Source organism: Aphis gossypii, chromosome 2, assembly GCF_020184175.1.
Source record: "Aphis gossypii isolate Hap1 chromosome 2, ASM2018417v2, whole genome shotgun sequence".
NCBI lineage: Eukaryota > Metazoa > Arthropoda > Insecta > Hemiptera > Aphididae > Aphis > Aphis gossypii.
In genome coordinates this window covers 18,772,298-18,794,810 of record NC_065531.1, presented here as the reverse complement: position 1 = coordinate 18,794,810, position 22,513 = coordinate 18,772,298, and the positions used below count along the sequence as shown (strand labels likewise).

Here is a 22,513-nt window from a genome sequence, read left to right as displayed (position 1 = left end):
GATATTCGTCACCGGAAGAGACAACTGATAAATTAGTTGATACTCTACGTATCAACATGCAAATATACAAATAGTTAGGTTGGTTCATATGTGATATTTTTAAAAATAAGATTAAGTCTTTTATAGAGAATTCATAAAATCGTATTGTGCATCATAGATCATAGCGTACTTAATAATATTATCTCTTCAATTTATATTTTATATCACTAAAAAACGAACATCCTTAAATTGTTTATTAAAATAACACTAACTTGTACTTTATTGTTTATTGAGTATATCACATATTATACTTGTAATGTTTTAGATATGACGCATTATTTCGTATTGTCAAAAATGGTTTCCTTTGAAAAAATTGGAAAACGCATACCAAAAGGAAATACCATTCAATAAACTTACTATAGTAATATAGGAGATAGAACAACTATATAATATATATATATATGCATAACATATGCGGTATACCTATTACTTAGATATAATACAATTAACTTCTGTATATCTACTCTGATTTAGTTTTTAATAATAAAAAAAAAAAAAATGATAAAGCCGACTACGTGGTATAAATAAAGGTGTTCTCAAAGTCAAAAACCATTGGAGTGGTTGCAGCGTCAACGTGCTCTATATACGCGATTAGTGTAAACGTATAATACTAAGTACTTATTTTCTAATGTCAGAACAGATAGCTAATTTGATTAGTAAGGATTTTAACGTAGGTACATAATATAATATCATATACACAAACACATATTTATGTATATGTATAAGTATTTATAGGTATGCGTATGTGCTAATGTCTGTTTGCCCAGTAAACCTCTAAGAAGCCTTAATAATCCTATATACGCAATCCGAGTACACTTAATACTAAATAATAATTGACTACGCGAGGCGGAATGTACTTTGCTGATTTCTCGAAAACATTGGCAATACTTTCGTATGAACATACAAATGTCGAGGATTAATCGAAGGATTTTGTTCGAATACACACCAAACTGATTATTATAATATAATATATGTGTAGAATATTTACATTATATTTACCCATATTATATATAATAATTAATAGTATATACAAATAACAACACCAAATACAGAATAAATCATGAGATTAAATTATAATAATGATTTGTTTGAAGTTAATAACAATCAGTTACTTTGCATAATTTAAAAACACTATATTATAACTTAAAAATTATAAGTTGTGTGTTTAAATTATTTCAAAACATATATCAATGTATGCAGATACGAAGTATCTGAACATTTTATACATAATATATACTTATAATAATTATAGAATCATAATTATTATGTACTTAACAGTTTACTTATATAATATAAAGTATATTAAAATGATCTAAATTATTTAAAACTTAGCCTGAAACCTAATTGACTAATAAATACGCATCTAAAAAAACTGCTATGCTTATGACTATTAAACAATGTAAAAATCATTAGTTGCCATCACTACTACATATTTACATATTAATAAATAATTTAATATATCCTTTTTTATCCAATGCCAAAATCTAATATATATTTTGATTACATAATTTTATGTTTGAATATCCACACGTTTAGAAAAAATTTAAAACATATTATATATATGTATAGTTAGATTTCATTAGTTAGTAATAAAATTCTAACAAAATCGCTATTGAAAAATACATATATTATAGAAAATAGTTACTTAATTATGTTATTTTTTTTATACATTTTAAATTATAAATTAAAATAATATGATACAAAAAATATAAATAGCATAAATAGCATGATTTTTAATTAAACTAATTAGATATTATTTTCGAAACATTATTGCTAGAAATTATAGCAAGTGCTTTTTCCGGAAATATTCACTCGTTTCACAAATAATAATCATTAAAATTATAATAATAGTTTAAATAAAACGTAATTATTATCACTACCGTCTGTAAGGTTACTTTTTATACATATAGGTAAATACTTAGTAATTGTGCTGTTGTTCATAATAATACCTTACCAACTATAAATAACAAAACGTGCTTAGTTCAATCTAAAGTTATTATATATTTTTACTACAAAAACGAGAAAAATTCTTTAAAATCTACATGAATAAAAAATATATTTAAATTTTAAAGATCTTATCTCTATATGAGTTATAAATTATAACCTACATTATATTATAGAAACCTGTATGTAAATAGTATTATTATAATACTTTGTTATTTAAATATATTTTATTTAAAAAAAATATATAGATACTTTTGTTTTCATTATATTGGAAAGGTATTTTCCTTGAATGAAGTATTTCAAATTTCACAATAGGTACCACCTACGCTATATTGTATGGCTGAAACACGTGGGGAATTTGTTATTTATAAACTTGGACAATACTTTTATAAAACGTATTCAATCAAATTGTCAGTTACACTACCATAATAGTTCTATAGTTTTGTTATGCAGTGCCGGGCGTACGTCTGTAGTCATATCCGGCTGATATTTTTGAGTATAGAAAAAAACATTCTGGTTGAGTGCTCGGGTGGAAACCCTATCAGAACAGAACATTATTATCGTTGTACGGACCGATTGTGTCATTATTTGTATCAAATTATTTTTTTTTTAAAGGGTCTGCGAAACGTAGAACAATCATTTTATGTAGGGGGGCCGTCCTTTTTCCCACCAACACACAATCTATGTGTGTTAGAAAAAAAAACTATACTCATCTATAATGCAGTCCACACTCACGATTTTTGTATAACTTTTGTTAATACTTTCAAGTAGGTACATTTAAGCATTTTGAATTAAAAATAAGTGCGTATGACCGAATTGAAAATAATACCAGAAATCAAAACATATTATATTGTAATAATATTATATCAGTTTTAAGTTGTTATTTTAATTTTCAACGTTTCAAACATAATCATCGTATTTTTTTTCAAACAATTGTGAATTAATTAATTGGATTTCGAACTCACAATATTATAATATTCTGAAACGTTGGACTCTGTTCGTGTATAACATTACCTGTGCCGCGCGTATACTGCTGCTTAAGTGGTGTAATATTATCTGCTTATCAAATATTGTATATAAAATATTGAAATCGAGTATTTACTTATACATAAGGTCTGGCGTCTACGGTATGCTAAACAAGTGATAATACTATATATATAATATAATTTCGTAAACCGTACAATATAATTATAATATAGTGCTTTATCTAAAACGTATACGCACGACAAGAATTTAAATACATCTCTTATCTCTATAGTATGAAATATATGGGCTATGGTTCCAGCGAATACGATCGTCGATTTACACTATACACATCACCTAATATAATAACCTATACGATTTATAAATCGGTTAATCGGTGAAAAGCCGAACGTTGCAAATCGCGATTATATTATTATTATTATTATTATTACCCATACATTATTATTATGTCGGAGTCGGGTGTGTATTATATTACATTATTCACCGGTAACGACGTTCGAAATCATCTTTGCGAAACGAATCCACACAGACCGACGTCTGCGGTCGGTTTTTAACTCGTCCCCATTACGTTACGTATAGGTATAGCCGGTATACACCACTCGTGCACAAGCCAGTGGTTTTAAATATCCCGAGCCGAGCATCGAAGTGAAAAAATTAACGAATAATACCGATTTTGGTTTTCGGGGATCGTATTACACGGTCATTATAAATTTTTTTTCTCCACGAAATCTGTCGGCGGCGGCGGCGAACGAAACAAAACAGGACAAGAGAAAAAAATGTAATGCAAGAAAAAAGCAATAACGAGAACACAACGAATCTCAGTAATTAAAAAGTATATTATATATACATCAGAGAACATGTGCAGAGGCATCAGCCGTGCGGCAACCGCGTGACGCCGCCGCCGCCGCGTTACCATTATTATTATTTTCTTTTTCATATTCCATTATATATTATATTCTTTTCCGATGCATCACCGCAGGTGAATAATAATTCCCCAATGCGTCGCCGCCATCGAGTTTTGTACCATGTGATACTAATATTATATACCATTGTGTGTGTGTGTAGTTTTTTTTTTCTGTTACATATTATTATTATTATTATCGAGACCCGCAGTGCGGACGCTGACGACGCATCATGTGTCAAAGACCTAAAAACGTAAAGGGGTGCGTGTATACGTAATAATCGATTTTTCTCTTTTCTTTCTTTCTCACATGTTATTATTATTATTATATACACTTTTAACGTAACATGTCACAGAAATACTCAATAGTTAGAACCCGACCATCGTTTTTGAAAAAATAAAAAATAAAAAAATAAAATAAAATGAAAAAGTAAAACGGCGTTGACGCGTGGTAAACAAAGTGTACGCCAACTACCGAGATTCGATCTTTTTAAGTGAACGTTGTCAGCGGCGCGCGGCGGAGGGGTAAGAAAAACAAAGTTTCTTATATTTCTCTAGTATTTTGCTTTTTATTATTTTTATTTCACAACAAATTGGTTTACTGCTGCGAATTGAAGGGTATTTTCCACATCATCGGCAAACACACTCCCTGTTGTAAAATTTAAATATTATTTAACCTCTCTGAGCGATGCACTGAAATTTTCTGTTTTGTGTACATGCGTTTCACATGGGTGGCGACAGCATCCGATGAAAACGGATTTTAAATCCTATTAACGTGAAACGATTTTCGTTTTCTATATTTTAACAATCATATTAGGTATATACATTATACATTACAATGAAAATTGTAAATTAAACACAATACGTATTATTATTTACTAGTATTTTATAATATACTGTTTTGTGATGAAAAATATTGCGGTTACCTGCTGGCTGCAAACACTATAACCAATATGGTCAATGGATGGCAGTGTGTTGAATAATGCGATTATACAACTTCATTATAAATTGCACTGATAAATGTATCGGTGCCAAATTTAACCACCTTCTTCCCTGAGTTAGTCATCTGCAAGTTTTTTATTATTCCAAATAATATAATTCTTTACGGTGTTTGCGGTTTTGAATTTATTATAGTTATACACTTATACGAGTCTATATAATGTATGATGTACATTGTATAGAATAATATCTAATAATATACTAAGATACTAAAATACTCGTTACTGTCGTAACATACTTACATACTATACTTTGATAGAGTTGGTCTGGCTATAGGCTAGAAGTAGAGTATAATAAATTGTAATAATTTTCTGTTATTTATTTTATTGCAGTAAACACGACGTAACAATACCGTTCAATTTCTAAAATAAGAGAACAATCAAAAAATTAAAAAATTAACATTATAAATTAACGATTTAATTATATTATATTATATATTATTGGTGTGGGCAAATTTATTATAATTATTCGATATATGACTTACTTTTCCAATTGATTCAAATGTGACTAATAGTTTTTGTGAGATAAAATTGATGTATATTAAACCAGCAACAGTAGATATTATAATTTATAATATTACAGCAATATTAAATGATCTGTTCAACTTAACGGAAATATATACATATTACATAGTAGTTTTAAATTAATAATATTACTATGTATTGTATTATTTACAAATTATAATACGTGTCAATATATGTATAACGCATAAAATATTTATTTTTTGTGTTTACTGAAATTATTTAAGGAGAATAATGTTTGCGACCGCGTGGCATTTGTATGACACAATAAATCAATATCAATACGATTGGATTTGTTTGGATTTTTAAATTTGGAACTGTCAACCGTTTAATAGATGAATGTATATTTTTTAGAACAATTGCACAAAACGACACATCTGTACATCAATTATTAAAAAAAAAAACCTTTTATATATGTTATACGAACTGTAATTATATATTATTAATGACAACCGACGATAGTCGATAAACAATCAACCCTTAAATGACATTTAGAATTGTCCCGTGAAATCGTTATTGTGGTCGACAATGGGCCGACCGGGTCCTATCCCTACGGATATTCGTGTTTTAGCAAAGCTCATATTTTTTATTATTATGCTTTCTATTTGATGCCGACGTAGGAAAAAAGTAGTAACTGATTTGATTTACGTTGAAAATTCGATTCTTATAGAGACTATAATTTGTTATCGTATGTCAAGTCTTTGACGTGTAGGTTTAAAGAAATCAATATTAAACCATATCCAAATAACAGTACAGGTATACAAATAAAATTATCTATAACTATAGTAAGAACAAAGAGTATACATTTAATACCTTATCAAAATTATTATTTATTGTTTTCAACTAGTATAACAAAGTAACTTTCCTATACTAATTAGTAATTAGACGGTTTGATTAAATAATTATCAATGATTCACATTTCAATAATGATTTTAATTGAGTTTTAAAAATATGTTTGCAGTTTAATCATTGTAATTAAAACCACCAATTTTATATGTTTGATGATTACGTCATATTGTTTTTTTCTATATAATATAATTTATTATAATATTATATATATAATGATATTGATAATTTAAAAGGATTTGTGATTCTTTTGACGATTGAACATAATCATACAGAATAACATAATTTATATGGTAGGTACTGTTCGGTATGGGTGTACGTACATTGAATTAATTAATAGGCTATTTATTCACTAATTATCGTGTGTTGTCCCTAATCAAAATCAGTTTAAAATAATACAAATTATATTAAAAATCTATGTATATATATTTTTTTTATAGTAGGTACAAGAGTTTTACTTTATTACCAGTCTGGAAAATTTCATTTTTTGTCATATATTATTCAATAATTGAATATAACGTACAATAATCTGTTGATTAATTATCTTTATTTAAATAATTTATACTCGAATTCAAAACTGAACATTTGATGATTATAATAAAATACTATGTAACTTAATTAAATTTATAAACATATTTTATTTTTAGATCTTTTAATACGCATTTTTAAATTTAGATACATTAAATTAATTAAATTGAATATCATATACCTATCGTAAATTTATTAGGTCATTAGATTATATAATTTTAATAATAAAAAAAATATATTGTTTAAAATCAAAGAATCAAAACCTTTTGATAAATATAAAATGTTTTATATTTCTTTAATTATTCATTATCGTTATTCTTTATGGATATTTATCTATGTGTATTGTGATAATCAGAAGTTAATTTCATATAAAGTGTTTACTTGATAGTTTTTATTTTTATAGATATTGTTAAAATCCACATTAATACACCCGCCATAGGCTGTCTCGTGTCGTATTTGTTGTGATTAATCTTCTTTACAATGTAAAATACTCTCACTAGATGACTGGCGCCATAAAAAAAAATTATTTTTCAGAATTTAAATATAGGACACGTACTCATGTTAATCAATTGCAAAGTATTATGTTAATAAATATATATACACATAATAGGTACTAATATGACCATCAGTAAGTCACGTTTTGCGTGTATAAGCCATCAAAGTGATTATTATACGTTTCAAACCAAAATCTAGTTGCGGAACAAATATTACAAGTGGATTTATAAGAAAATACGTATATCTACAACACCACGGCAGCAGTATTACATACGACGATATAAAATTATGGCAATTTTGAAAAAAAACAACGTCGTCCCACGCGTAAAGATATTTGCAAAAACCGTCGGCGATATCAAAATATGCAGTCAATTGTGCAGCTAACACTATATAATAATACAGAGCTCAAACATATTACATAGTTATTATAATAAATACAGTCATATGCAGAAATTCGCGTATAGAGCCTTGTATATATTTATATAGGGATTACACATGGGAGTGTCATACTGTCAAACATATTACAATTTATAATATTATATATTATATTAGGTGTATACAAAGGCGGTTTATCGAATACAATTTAATAATATACACAATTATTATTAAACCATGAACGTCCGCATTGATATTACATTATTATATGGCTTTGTTGAGTATGTATGTAATAGTATGATACCGATGCGATTAAAACAGTCACTATCCATCGCACTTATAGTTACAGCGTACTTATGTATTAAATTATGTATAGTATTATTTAGAACTATAATATTGGTACATAAAATGTATTATTATATACTTATTATACAGTGAGCAGTGTTGTATAAAAATAATCCAAAAATTATTTGAATATAAGATAGTATAATTATAAAATACAAAGCTAGATAAAAAAATAAATATAACTCCCACTTGTAAAATAGCATTTTTGTTACGTATTTATTAATGTGAACTCTAGCGGTTTAAAATTGAATTAAATATTTTAAATAAAATTATACCTACCCATTTGTGTTTAAACTGTTTAAAGTGAATTAATAAATAATTATAATATTTACTTTATATAACAAAATAATTATAGTAAAACATACGTAATAAATCGACTAACAGAGAAATGTTTTATGTTTTCGTGTTCAATATTCTGTCAGTCATTAAGGGCTGAGATTTTGATGTGAAGTCATCTTTTTTAAGTATATTATTTTGCGTCTTTTGACTATTTTAGTAAATTTTCTTAATTTTTATTTTTTATAGCATTTTTCACATTTCATTCATATAAGATGAACGAAAATTGTTGCGATTATGTTGAACGAAAGTTTCTTGTAATAAACTATCGACGGTATACGAATAAAAAATTATTTAGTATGACATAAGTTATCATTGATAATAATTTTATCATAGGCCTTTCTTCTCAAATTATCGCCTACATACTTTATCTACAATTATCTAATATTCAACTAAACAAATAACATAACGTACCTTCAATAATACAATACTGTTAAAAAAAAATACACTACTGTAGCATATTTATGCAATAACTTACAAAAAACACGTCCCGTCTACGAAAATAAAATAAATCTAAAAATAAAACACATTATTGCAAAAAATTATATAGATAATTTATCTCAGACAACCATTTTAGCGTATAAATAAAAGATACTCTAAATTATCAAGATAATACACAATACATGCGATGAGAATATTGAGAATTTATAATAATACACTGTAGTCTGTAATGTATTACAATAATGGTTGAAGATAATAGATATTCATATTCGTCAGCGTTAAATTTACGAACGAACAATGGGTATGTCGTCTATTAGCACCACTTGCGAAGCGTTATAATATTATGGGAACTCGGTGCAGCTATACATAAATAAAACTATAATATTTTATTGTTATTATAATGGTATACTGGGTCACGCGAATTGACCAAAGAAAAAAATATGAAAAAAACTCGAAGAGGAACCGCGCGGCGAGAAAGTCGTAAAACAATGCATTTGCGTAATAATCAATCACCGTGAAAAAAAAATTGAAAAAAAACGTAACGCTTCTATTGGAAACAATTAAAATAACGACGGCCAGAGATTATAATAATAATAATAATATAGGCGTATAACATGGTTTTGTTTTCGTTTAAAACGCGAAGTACAATGTAATACTCTGACGTTCAGAAAAACCAATTTTTACGGGTTGCAGATGATGCGTTATTGTGACCAAGTCGTTTTTCTCATAATATGTTTGATTGGCAGCAGGGCAAAGGGGAGGGAAACGTAGAAGAAAAATTAAACTACGTTTACCGAACATCATAATATAATATGTATATAATATTATGATATTCGGTACAGCGGAGAGACAAAACGATGATAGGAAATAAAATGAAAAAAGGGGAACGCGTCAGCGCTGCGTCCGCACGTCGTGTCATCGTCAAATCGGAGGCGCATCCAATTCGTCTCGGGCGGGAAAATTGTAGACAGAAAAACGAAAAAAAATTAAAATATATATTCAGTAACTACAACGATAACTTTTATGGAAAAAAATCGACTTGTTCCCTTTTAACGACGTCCCTCAGGTCTGGCAGCCGATCGTTAACCGACAGTGATAGTAATGACGGCAATGATAACACACAACAACAACAATAACAACAACAACAAGAATAGGTATAGTAAAAGAAATTACTATGATTATTATACCGAAAAAATGTTTCACGCGTGGACGAAGAAAACGCCACTAGGTCGCGCCACCGATAGCTCCCGGCAGGTCGCGCGCGCCCGAGCAGTCAGCGGTACCGCCGCATAATGTCTGAAAGGAGCGCGCCAGTCACTACTCAGTCCGGTGTCCGACGTCAAACTGTTCAGTAAACGCACCGCCGCACGACCGTGTTCACTCGTGTTGTGTAGTCGTCACTCGTGCGTGTTTTTGTTTTTATTTTTGTCGTCGATCACATTAATACCCGAGCCATTTGTTTCGATTATTGCGACTAGTTTTTTTTTTTTTTTATTATTATTATTATTATAATTACATATTTGATTAATTGAAAATTTTTTTTCTGTTTTGGTGATCTAAGAAAAAAATTGTTAATTACCTATATTAAAAGAAAAATTTTAAAAATCTGGTGAAATCGTTTAAGTCCACAGTATATAATAATCGTATATTAGTATTGTTATTAAATCGAGTTTCGTGCGCCAGATGCTCGCAGTGACCGTCGCCAGTGTTTCTCGTCGTCGGCGTCTCCAGGAGGAGGAGGAGTATCGTCGTTGTTAATCGCGCGCGTGTCGTCGCCGTACGCGGTGATCTTCGGCGTGCGTGTTCGTCGTAGTCGTCGTCGTCGTCGTCTCACCCCGATGGCTCTGAACGCCACTACGTGTTACAACAAGGCGGTGATCGCGGGCTACGGGTCGTCGTACCCCAGCCCGCTGGCCGCCGCCGCCGGCGTGCCGTCCGCCCTGATGGTGGCCGCGGCCGCGGGTTCCGCGAGCGGATCGCCGTCGTCGCGGTCCGGGTCGTCCGGTTCCGGTACCGGGCCGTCCGGGTACCGCGTCAAGGACTTCAACGTGCCCCTGCACGTCGACTGCAGCGTCGAGTACGAAATGCCCAGCTCGGCCAAGCCGCCGGTGGGTGGCAAGGTCGAGCCGCTGCTCATGATCCACCCGTCGTATTACCGGAAGGCCGAGAGCCGGACCCGCAGCCTGTTCGTCAACAACATGCCCGCCGCCGCCGCCGCGTCTTCCGGCCGGAGCAGGCCGTCGTTGGCCGCCGGGGCCGCGGTCGGCGGCGGTAGGTCGGCGGTCGTCTCGAACGCCGACGGGCCGCCGCCCGCGAAAAAACCGTACGCCGGACCGGCGCCCGGAGTGACCGCGTCCACCGCGGCCGGCGTTTACGGCATGGTGACCGGTGCCGCGGCCGCCGCCGCCGGCGCGTCCCAGTGGCCCCCGCTGGGCTCCAGCGCCGAGCACCAACACCACGACGGCAAACGCACCCTGGACATGGTCCAGCGGCAGTACCAACAGCACCTGCAGGCCAGTCTGCCGCCCCCGATGATGACGGCCGCCTTGCCCACCGACAAAACCCACATGACAGGTTAGTTGAAGGATTCCTTCGCGGTTTTATCGTACCTATATGTACGAATGATATATTTTTATATTATTTTCTTGCGTAGGAAAGTCGTCTTCGACGCCGTCGAATTAATCGTATTTTGATAATTATCAGCTGTTGTCGCGCGAACGGGGTACTGATCCGTTTGCGTTTGGAGAGAGTTTAATTTTGGTTGACGATTTTTCCTCGTCATTACCTACATAGGTGTCGAATAGTTTTTCACAACGATCGAAGCTTTAATCTCTCGGTTATCATAAGTTTCAAAACGAATCTTTTTCTTACGCTCTTGTTAATTTTATTCGTTCTATACCACGATTGGAGAACAAAAACAATCTCGAATTACAACTTTTTAATCTTGTTTTCTATACTTCGTACGTGTTTGTCCATTCGCATTTTTGTCATATCATTGTTCCAAATTTTTAAAAAAACAAAAATATTAGTATCCGGCTGGCGCCTGCTGCCAGCTTATCGTAATCCGAGGTGGGAAATAATTAGTTCGGTAAACGATCGTAATTGTATACGAGTTTTCTTGATTCTATTTTATTCGTCGAGTTAAAAGCGCGTGTACGCCGAAAACAAAAACCAATTATGTCATCCCGTCGCGTTGTTCGCTCGTTCCCGTCTATCTATAACTTTTTTTTTTTACAAGCGAGCATTCCGTTTCGCTTTGCATTTTTACAATTTGGCGGCGGAACGTGCAAAGTCGACGGAGGGTGGTGTCGCCTGTACATTTTAATATTTAAAAAGTTTATAAAAAATACCTACCAATTTTTTGGCGTATTGTCGGCGAATGAAAAATTAGTATTCCTCCGGTGCGAGGGGGCCCCATCGTTCGCACAAAGACTCGTTCGCGTTGAGCCCCGTACACGTAAGGGGGCGGGAAAGAACAGGGTTTTTTTTATCACATTTACGTCCGTAATTAACGTTGATTTATAGGTCCGAAAAAGAAAAAAAAGTAAAAAGTATTAGGTAAGGGTATAAAGAAGAAACCTTTGTTAATTACACACTGAGCGAGTTTTAAAAATGAAAAAACCGTATACCCTTTGAAACCAGGACTGTATTTAATATTATTATTTTTTATATTTCTCGTCGGATAATTTCATTTCGGAAATCGAGAGAAATTCCTTCGCGGAAAGTTTTCCGGGAATAACACCCTTCGTCAAAGAGCTAGCACTAAGGAAGTGCGTTAAATCACGGCAGTGCCGACTTCACTTAACTCTGTATACACTAATTACGCTCGCTTTATTATTATTTATATTTTTTTCGGGCGCAGCTCGCGTATCTCATTTAATTCTGTTTTGTTTTCACCCGTGGTTATGTGGGGCCTTGTCCCTCGGGGGCCTTGCTAATAAATTACAATAACAACACCGTCGCCGTCACCGATAAATTATTATGGCCTAGGGTTTATAAACCTCCCAAATTATACAAATCATGCAAACGTTTTCGATTTTTTTATTCATTTTTTTATAATCGAAACAGCGTTTTAAATGAGCGAACCGCTGCTGACTATGTCAAGAAACGACGAACTTTCTTGCCCAGTTTCCGTTTAATATGTAGATTTGTTTCGGCGTATCAACTTTCAAACAACCTTGTGTCTGAAATCCGTTCTTAATAACAAACGACGAATGTTATATCCGCGCATAAAAAAAAACACGTCGAAGCAATATATATATATTTGGCTAATTGAACAGCTACTATAAATCTCCCGTCGTCGTCCGCAAGAGTATATATGAGCACATTTAAATATACTAATTAATATTTAGCGTACTCGCACTCAATCATTATAACAGGTGCGTGTTGTCTCGGCACAGAAATATTTCGCCCGTCGGCGATGATGACGATGATAATAATAATGATGATAAAAAAAAATAGAAAATCGAACAACAATATAAAAGTCGTATGTAAAACAATATTATTAGGTATAATGCCTCTCACGAAAACTGCAGAATCGAAGACGGCGCTAAACGAAATTTCCCAAATCGGCACGATAGCGTCCTCTGAACTTTAGTATCGGCAGCAGTATTACTTATACAGGTACTGCATACGATTATTGCAGTCGTGTTATGCGTATAGTCCGCAACAGCTGCTGCCGCGGTACCTATATACTATCGCTGGTACGTCTAATGATTATGATAATAATCGTTTTTTTTTTTTTTCATCATAATAATAATTATCGTCATCAACGTGGTCGTCATTATTATATTATTCCGACACGTCTGCGGGTGAATAATAATAATAACAGTTTGTGTGTGTGTAACGTGTGATGTCTATTGAAATTTTGCTCATGACTCATGCATAACGTGCGAGCCGCCGCCGATACACGCGCACAATGGTGTCAGACGGCTGAAACGGATACGGTGTATACGCTCATTGTATTCAGATATTACGGCATAACACACACACACACATTTGGTCATCCTTTTCAAATGTATTATACACCCGCGAGAGACAACGTGTGTGTGTGTCACTTGTTGTTGTTAATGGCTTCGCACACGTTCGCGTCCCGTAGAACGACGACGACAATGCTCTGGCGAGCTCGTGTACATTACACAATTGGCGGCGGGGGGCCCCGGGGGAGTCGTGTCGAAATTTATCGTCTTCGAAAAAGGCTACGGATAAATGATAAGATATGAAAAAAAAAAAAAAAGAAAAGAAAAGAGAATCGTACGAGTGCGTCGTGTGTGAGTATAATAATATAATATTGCGATAGCGTGCGATGGGAAGAACAATTTTTCTCCCCATACACTTTACGCCCATTATACTATACCTACTTACCTATTACGTGTACTTTATTTATTATATACGTACGTCTACGACCTGCACGGCGGCGTAAACTGCAAAGCGCGTCTTTTTTCTCATGTTATATTTACGCTCGGAGAACGGACGAGAGAACCGATTTTGACCGACAGCCGTTTTTTCTTTTAAACGTCATTTTTTTCTTTTTTTTTTTTTTTTTTTATCGTGCTATAAAATGATTACACGCAGTAAGCGAAATTTTTTTCCGGAAATTCGCTGCGTCCGTTTTTATCGCCGCGCAGTAATAAAGTTTTCGTTTACGACGAAATCTACTGCTGCTGTAACCGATTTCCCGGTATTATAATAATATATAGAACAGCGTAAAGGCGCGTCATCGTATAATTTGCGAACGGTTTTCCCCCCTATCCGTCGTTTTGCCACCGGTGGCTATAATTATATAACTCGTATGTTCGACAGTAGTTCGCATTATACCATTAATAATAGGTACACGTATGGACCACCAAAGCGAAACTCTATTTTAAATTTTTGCCACATTAAAGTACAATATACTATAATATGTATACTGCAAGTTTAAAAGTATAATAATAAATAATAAGGCTGCGCGTAAAACAAAATAGACCCGTTATCACGTCGTTGTCGAGAATTGTGCCACAAGATTCGGTTCCCAGACTCGGGCGTATAATGTTGAATATTTAAATCACGTGTTCATATTTTATCGAAATGCTCGCGAGTGTGAGAGAGTGTGCAGGATAAAGACGGTGTCAAAAATCGACTGTAGAGTTTTTTGTTTCTAATTTTTTCCATCTCACGCCACGCGCGAAACGTTTTTATTTTTTCAACAACACAAATTACGCATACGATGACATATAATATTTGTCGACAAAAAGTTATATTCCCGCACTCGTCTTTCAACGAAAGAAATAATGATAAAAAAAAAAAACACCGTCCCTCTGTCTATACGTAGTGTATTCGACACTGTGTGTATAATATAATATACATAATAAATCGTATTTGACCCTAATTTTTGTCGCACGCTCTCGATTTGCTCGAATTCCCCTTGCCTCTCAACCCCGTCGTCCTGGTCGTTTATTAGTTTTCCATCTGCAGCAGCGTGTTCTGTCCGTCGTCATAAATTGGGTCTCATTAAAATCAATATCTCGCCCGCTTCCCGGTCGTGTTGTTTCTTACAAAATAATTTTTAAGTGTTTGCGGGGTCGGGTTGGTCAAAGACGGTCTAATATAATATTATTAGTATTCATGTGTTTATATTGTATCGGGACGACGAGGGACAAAAACCGGAGAAATATACGTGCCCGTGGTTGCGTGCGGGGTTATACTCATACGTCTTGTAAATATTACAAAATCGTATCTGTAAACTCGCGCATATCATTATATTATATTATGGTCGGCCAACTCACGATGGCTGTCTTTGGAGTTTCTGTTCGTACATGACGACGACGGGAAACTCGACACGCAGTTTGTACGTTTATCGCATAATATATAATATATAAGGACGTGTGGCCGTCTGACCACATTACTGTATGCGTGCTCGTGACTCGACGACGACCCCTCTCGCGGAATGATTCCACAGAATTTTCGATTTTTTTTTTTTTTTTGACGATGTCGTCATACATAGTTTTTAATTATTTAACTCTCGTTGCCCGAGGGAAGACAGAAAAAATGTTTAAAATCGTTCGCCGATGGTATTTGCTGTTCCGACAACGTACAGTGATTTCACTATACGTTTATATTAAAGGTAGATAATAATAAGCGAATTCGTCGATTACTTTACGACTGCCGGTAACCTATTCTCGCTCTCCGCCGGCCACGGTAGACCGGCTCGCTGCCGTTTATCGATACTACCGATCTAAATTGCTTATTATATTATTATTATTATTATGCGATTATGTTGTTCTAAGAACGTGCGGTAACTCACAATTATTATTATTATTATTATTATCATCATCGATGTCTTTTGGTGTACGGTTTTCTCACCAATTAAGACGTGTTTAAATATTTTTATTTCGATTGGTTTTATCATCGAATGTGTGCGTATTTTTAAACGAAATACGATTTATTGTCTCTTTGGAAAGCATTCGCGTTCACGATAATAATGGCAGAGTGATATATATACACACACAAAGTCTACGTCTTTATAATATTCAAATGCTTATTTTCTTTTTTCGTCTTGCGCCAATCCCCCGGTGGGTGTCCCTAAACTCGAATGAGCTCACCGTATGCACCGCATACCGAGAACACGAATCCGTGCTAAAAAGAAGAAAGAACGTCGACAAAAGAAGCGTATGATAATGCATGCGCCTTTTATCGAAAATGTTGATCAATTTTTTCCCTCTATTCATTCCTCCGTCGCAGAATCCACCTCCCCAAAATTGGTTGTGTTTGTGCGTCGTTTCTTTTTAAGTATACGTCGTGGGTCCGGTTTACACTGCGACTATACGACATCGGCCCGGCGATTTATTGCAATAATTTACAATCGTTACACATTTATAATACTCGTACGCAGGCACACACACACACACACACAAATGGTCCATTTATACCATGATACAATACACTCAAATGTACATTATAATATTATATTTATTATTTTACCGGTTGTTATGAGAGTGAGGTCTTTCCTTTATTCGCGCGGACAGCAATATTATTTATGTGGTCCGCGGAATGTGTGTGTATGTTTTATGCGTTTATTATTATTGCTATTGTATATATGGCGATAAACCGTCGGACCGGAAAAATGATAATTTTTAAACTGGCGACCGTCGTTTCAATGTCCACATGTATAGATATTGTGCGTATTGTGTGTATGAAATGTTATATTGGGATGCGCGTGCGCGTTAGTGTATATTATAATAATATTTAAATTATAAAGTATAAACTGCAATCACCACCACACCTACAACTTCTATACTACAGGCTATTACGAGTGAAAAACAGTATTTTTCATCAGAAAAATTTACAACCCGCATTAAAAATACACTCAAGATAGAACATATTATATAATTGTATACTTCGTATTTTCCTACACACCGGTTGTTAATAGTTATTTATCGACTACTGACGGCTGGAGAAACGTACAGAACGCGATTCGTGTTTAATTAGTTTAAACCATTGGAACGTTACGAAACAAAATAATATTGTTTAAATTTATTCCACGGATAAAGTAGTAAAAAAAAAAAACATACACCACACACACACAATTAATTACTAAAACGAAGGGAAATAGGTCTGCTGCCTCGACCGTCGTCCACTAAAAAAATCGAGTATTTTAGCCAATTAGACGTTTATGAAATCATAATAATATATAACCCATACATCTGCAGCCCATCGTTTTCTTCCAGACGTGCCACGATGTCGGGTTATTGTTGTTGCAAGTTATTCCCAAGAACATTTACATTTACATTGTTTTTCTTCTCGTACAATCTTGGTTTTCCTATTCTTCCGTGTCGTATAGATAAACATCAGTTGATATATATATATATACTCATAGGTTTTGTGGTGCCACTAAATTTTTATGCATTAAAACATCAAATTGGTTTATTTTAAAACGTTTTGTTTCCGTTTATATTATGCATTTCTCTCTCCAGAGATTTCTACAGTAGCACATAATTTTTCTGTGTCTATAAAATAATGAAATTCTTCAAGTACCAATTTTATGAGTATAGTAGACATATCCTATACACATAATCTATACAATAGAATGGTGCTTTAAGTTTATACTCATTGTTTATACTTTTGCAGTGGTATTCTATATTTTTACGAGCATAATAATAATAATAATAATAATGATAATTATTATTATGCTTCGGTCAGGCGTTAATAACGTTATATTTAAATATTTGATTTAAAAGGGTGTATGAATAATTCAGCATACCAGTTTGTTTAATGTACCTATATATATATGTATATAATATAATATTATAATTCAATTAAATCGCGAAAAAAGTTTTTAAAGAATGATTTCCAGTTGACAGTTTTTTCCTTTATGGTTGAAATATTATAGAGACACAAAACTTAAGATTTCGTATATAGTTTTAAGAAAATATTTTCTTTCTAGTTGTTAGAGTAAAAAAACTTTTTTCATTCAAATCGAAAAACATTGCGTTTTTGTAATTTTAATGCAGGTACTCGTATAATATAGAGGTACTGCTATTTTTAATAAATTTTAATGCGACGCCAGACGTAAAATTAATTATTTTCGTTCAGACTGAATAGATTTTGGTTTAGACGTCAAAATCATGAATTGTTAGGAGTTGTGTGTTGAAAATACAAAACCGATAAACAGTTTTTGAGGGCCGTACTGTACACGACTCGACGAACACACTCTGTCTTGTAATTCAATTTATTTGGTTACAGGTACTTTGATTTTGTTGTACATAATTATGCACATTGAGCAGCGTTTAAAATCAAAAATCATCGATCTGACGTAATATACAGATAATAGTATATATCCGTCGAATTATATTTTGATTTAAGTACTCGTACAAATTATCCGCAGAAATACTACGTTACTTTAGATCTGTCGTAATTTTGTTGTTTTTAAATGTTTTATCTTTCCCTTTCCTCTTATGACGAGAAAGAAAACTTTTATTCGCCGTCGAATCGTCTGCAGGTTTAAAAGAAGTTTTTGACGACGAAAAATTTGCCTCCCTATCCGTTTTCGTCGATCGTATTGTATAGCATTTATAAATATAATAAAGGGTCTTCTTTTTATTAATTCGTCGGGGTTTCTTCGGGTTCGAGTAAATAATTAAAAGTAAAGGGGAACTAAAAAAAAGGATCAAATAGTTTTTAATTAAAAGAAAGAACGATGAAAAAAAAATGTAAAGAAAAAAAAACGTGTTCTGATGGCGTTTTTTATTTTTTGTCCATGTTTAGTGCCGAAAGGGTGTTCTTGCTGCCAGGCGAAATTATTAAAGCGCAAAGCCCAACAACAACCGTCGGTGCCTCAACAACAACCTCTACAACAACCACAGCAACACCATATCCACCATCACCAACAACAACAACAACAACTACAACAACAACATTTACCACAATCATCTCATTTACAACAACAACAACAACAACACCTCCATCACCACCAACAGCAGCAGCAGCAGCAGCAGCAACACCATCAACATATCCATCATCAGCAACAGCAGCAGCAACACCACCATCATCAGCAGCAACAGCAACAGCAACACATCCATCACCATCACCATCATCAGCAGCAACAACAGCAACAACAACAACAACAACAACAACAACACCAAGAGTACCACAAGTCGAGGCAAAACGAACCTACGACTCCACAGCTTTGGGGTTTTAACGGTACCATCGCAGCAGTGTTGCGCAACGAGTACAGTGGCAAACCGACGAAAACGTTGGGACGTATCACCGACCCTATCAACAACATCCTGACGCCCACGTACATGTTCTGAACGTCGTCGGAGTTGATAAGATATTTTTATTATATTTTGTGATAGTTAGACTGTTAAAACATTTTTTTTTTTTTTTTAATAAAAAACCGCGTTCAGATCGAATAGATCTACGAGAAAAATATGATATAATAACTAGGTATTGGACGTGTTAACGGTGAAATCAATAATAACACACGCACACACCTACCTATATATTATATATGTTATCATTATAATTGTAATATGTCATGTACGCGCGCGTTTAGCGTGTCGTGTATATAAACATAATAATATTATACATAGTTGTAGACCGCGACGAGAATATATATAATATAATATATAACGACGATATAATAATAATAATATCATTAACCAAAAATCTAAAAAAAAAAAAAAATAATAATATTTATATATATTATATATAATCTATATTGTATTAGCGTTCGAGTTTTCACCTGTTTTTGCTTGCACGTCGTAAAACAATGTAATGCGTTGTGATCATATTATATATTGTTATTATCATTCGTATTATACATAATAATTATTATGATAAAAAAAATACACACACGCAAACATTTTTATATTATATTCAAATTATTTAATGCATGTATATTGTTATGTATGCGCGTGCAGCGAAAACAGCGTCCGGCCAAACACCACGGTGTGGGGCGGGGGTGTCGTGTGTCCGCCGCGTGGTAATAGTTGTCAAACGTGAGATTTTATTTTGTTTTTAGCGGACACCCCCTCCTCACGACCGCCGGACGTCTGGAACGTAGAGGTATACGTTTAATATTGTATATGTTTAACTATTTTTTTATTATTTATTTTTCGAAATACGACGCACGGATCAGGCGGTAGAAACGTGCGTCGTCGTCGTGTACAAATATTATATTATAATAATATATATATACTATGATGATTCCAATTTTTTTTTCTTCTTCTATATAGTTCGTGCGTGTCGCTTTTTGTTGTGTTGGCTGTGAAATATTGTGATAATAAAATTTTTAAAAAAATAAAATAAAAAGAAGAAAACGCACGAAAAATTAACCACTCGCTGTTTTCAAATAAATCGAGAAAAATACCAACCACCGTTTTCTCCAAGGGTATATTTAATAATATATTGTATTATAAATAGATTTCTGCGTAAAGACTGAACGAATATAATATCTTAAAAAAATTATATGAATAAAAGACTAGCCCTTTTACAGTATATATAATACAATAATAATAATAATAATAATAATATATATAATAAACAGTCAGGGGTATGAAAATACTGTATAAGTTCCTTATATGTATAAAAATGAAAATTATACCCTTTTTTTTTTTGTTTTTATTGGAATCAATTTCAAACTTTAGACGTGTTATGACCGACAATTAATTTACGTCTGATACCAAACGTAGACGTTATTGTTAAAAAGAAAATAGAAAAAAAAAACCAAAAAAAAATAAATTATTTACATTTTCTTTCGATTCATCGTCGTCATCTTCATCATTATCGTCTTAATAATAATATATACATAAAAGTGTACATTCCTATATAATTTTATCATTATACATATTTACGACTTATTAGGTGTGCCTGTTTAATTTGTGTAATTTTTATCTAGTCTGGTTGGATAATGGGCCAAAGAGCTAAACATACATATTATATAAATAATAATATATTATATTTTTTTCCTACGATAGGGCAAAACATTTACAGTGGGTTCACGGGGAGGGGGGAGAGTTTCGTTCGAAATAATCACTCACAGGCCTAATAATAATAATAATAATAATAATGATAACAAGTCCATACGATAGGGACTCGATTACGTTCGAGGAAAAAAACAAAAATAAATACACTCAAGTACACATTAGATAATACATTTTTATTTTCTTTACAAACAATAAAAAATTGATCGGCCTGTGATACACCTTAATAATTAATTCTCTGACATATTTTCCCATTTTTCGTTATCGTTTAAACTTTTTTTTTTTGTTTCGAATAACATTTTAAAAACGAATGAAATATTTATAACTATATTGTATTTGTAATATTTATTTTTAGATACCACACGTAATGTTAGTATTCTATTTGTAAATTAGACGTTAGACATATAAATATATTATTATTTTTTTTTAGCCTGTACAAAAGTTTTTTTTTTTGTAATTATCCTAATTTCAGGACGTGGTTTATTTGTTAAAAGAAAAATACCTAACATGAGAAAAAACAATTTAATAAATACACGAGATTATATAAAGGAAACGCTATTTGGTTCGTTATTTATTTTTTATACACTGCGTACCTATATAATATTATATTATACTCCTGGGCCTAAAATTGTGTGCATTATACAACACACTATATTTTATACGGCATCTAAATACGGATTTCAACGGCTGCATTATTAAATGCTACTTTGTTTTATTTTAAAGAATGGCTGATCATACTATGTATGACGCAATACGCCAGCAATATAAACATTAAACGTTCTATATGACATAATATATAAATAAATATAATGTATATTTATAGTTTTTTCTCTTACGAAGAAAAACTGAAATCACCCATCCTTTCCTGTGTGCGAATACTTTTGTGCGCTCAAAGGTCACGGAGGGAACGCCTCTAGAAGAGTGCGTGTGACATTATAATTTAAAGGTCTTTTGGAAGAAGTAAAATCGTGGAAATGTCAAAATGAGCAAGTATAAAAAAAAATTAACAGTTTTTTCACGGTGGTTCTGCTATGGTCTGGTGTGGACGCGGAAATGGTGACGGATATTAAACAATATCATAATATGGCAGAAAATTCGGAGAAGTGACTTCCTACCGGAGCCGTTTACATCTGCTCTCGAATGGTGTGAACTGTTGTTTGTCCTAAATGTATTTTTATTGTTTTTGACTTCCCTGAGTATATTAAGGTAACTGCAGCAGGTCTGGATAGATGAACCGCAGTGTGTCGCTGAGGTTATGTGAGCCAGACTATATCTCGATACTATATATTAATAGTAGT

At 33.1% G+C, this 22,513-nt stretch overlaps 1 protein-coding gene across 1 annotated transcript; it reads left to right on the top strand.

Moving 5' to 3' along the window:
- Positions 1–10,059: 10,059 nt before the first annotated feature.
- Positions 10,060–20,445, top strand: LOC114124002 (centrosomal and chromosomal factor-like). The gene is made up of 2 exons (XM_027987158.2): positions 10,060–11,328; positions 18,997–20,445. Exons 1-2 carry the CDS (start codon positions 10,593–10,595, stop codon positions 19,539–19,541), a joined length of 1,281 nt encoding a protein of 426 aa, XP_027842959.2. The 5' UTR covers positions 10,060–10,592; the 3' UTR covers positions 19,542–20,445.
- Positions 20,446–22,513: the final 2,068 nt, after the last annotated feature.

Excerpts from the sequence above, each read along its gene's own strand:
- LOC114124002 (XM_027987158.2), top strand. The coding sequence starts at position 10,593 with ATGGCTCTGAACGCCACTACGTGTTACAACAAGGCGGTGATCGCGGGC. Across the intron at positions 11,329-18,996 it reads CGACAAAACCCACATGACAG|TGCCGAAAGGGTGTTCTTGC; the intron begins GTTAGTTGAAGG and ends GTCCATGTTTAG.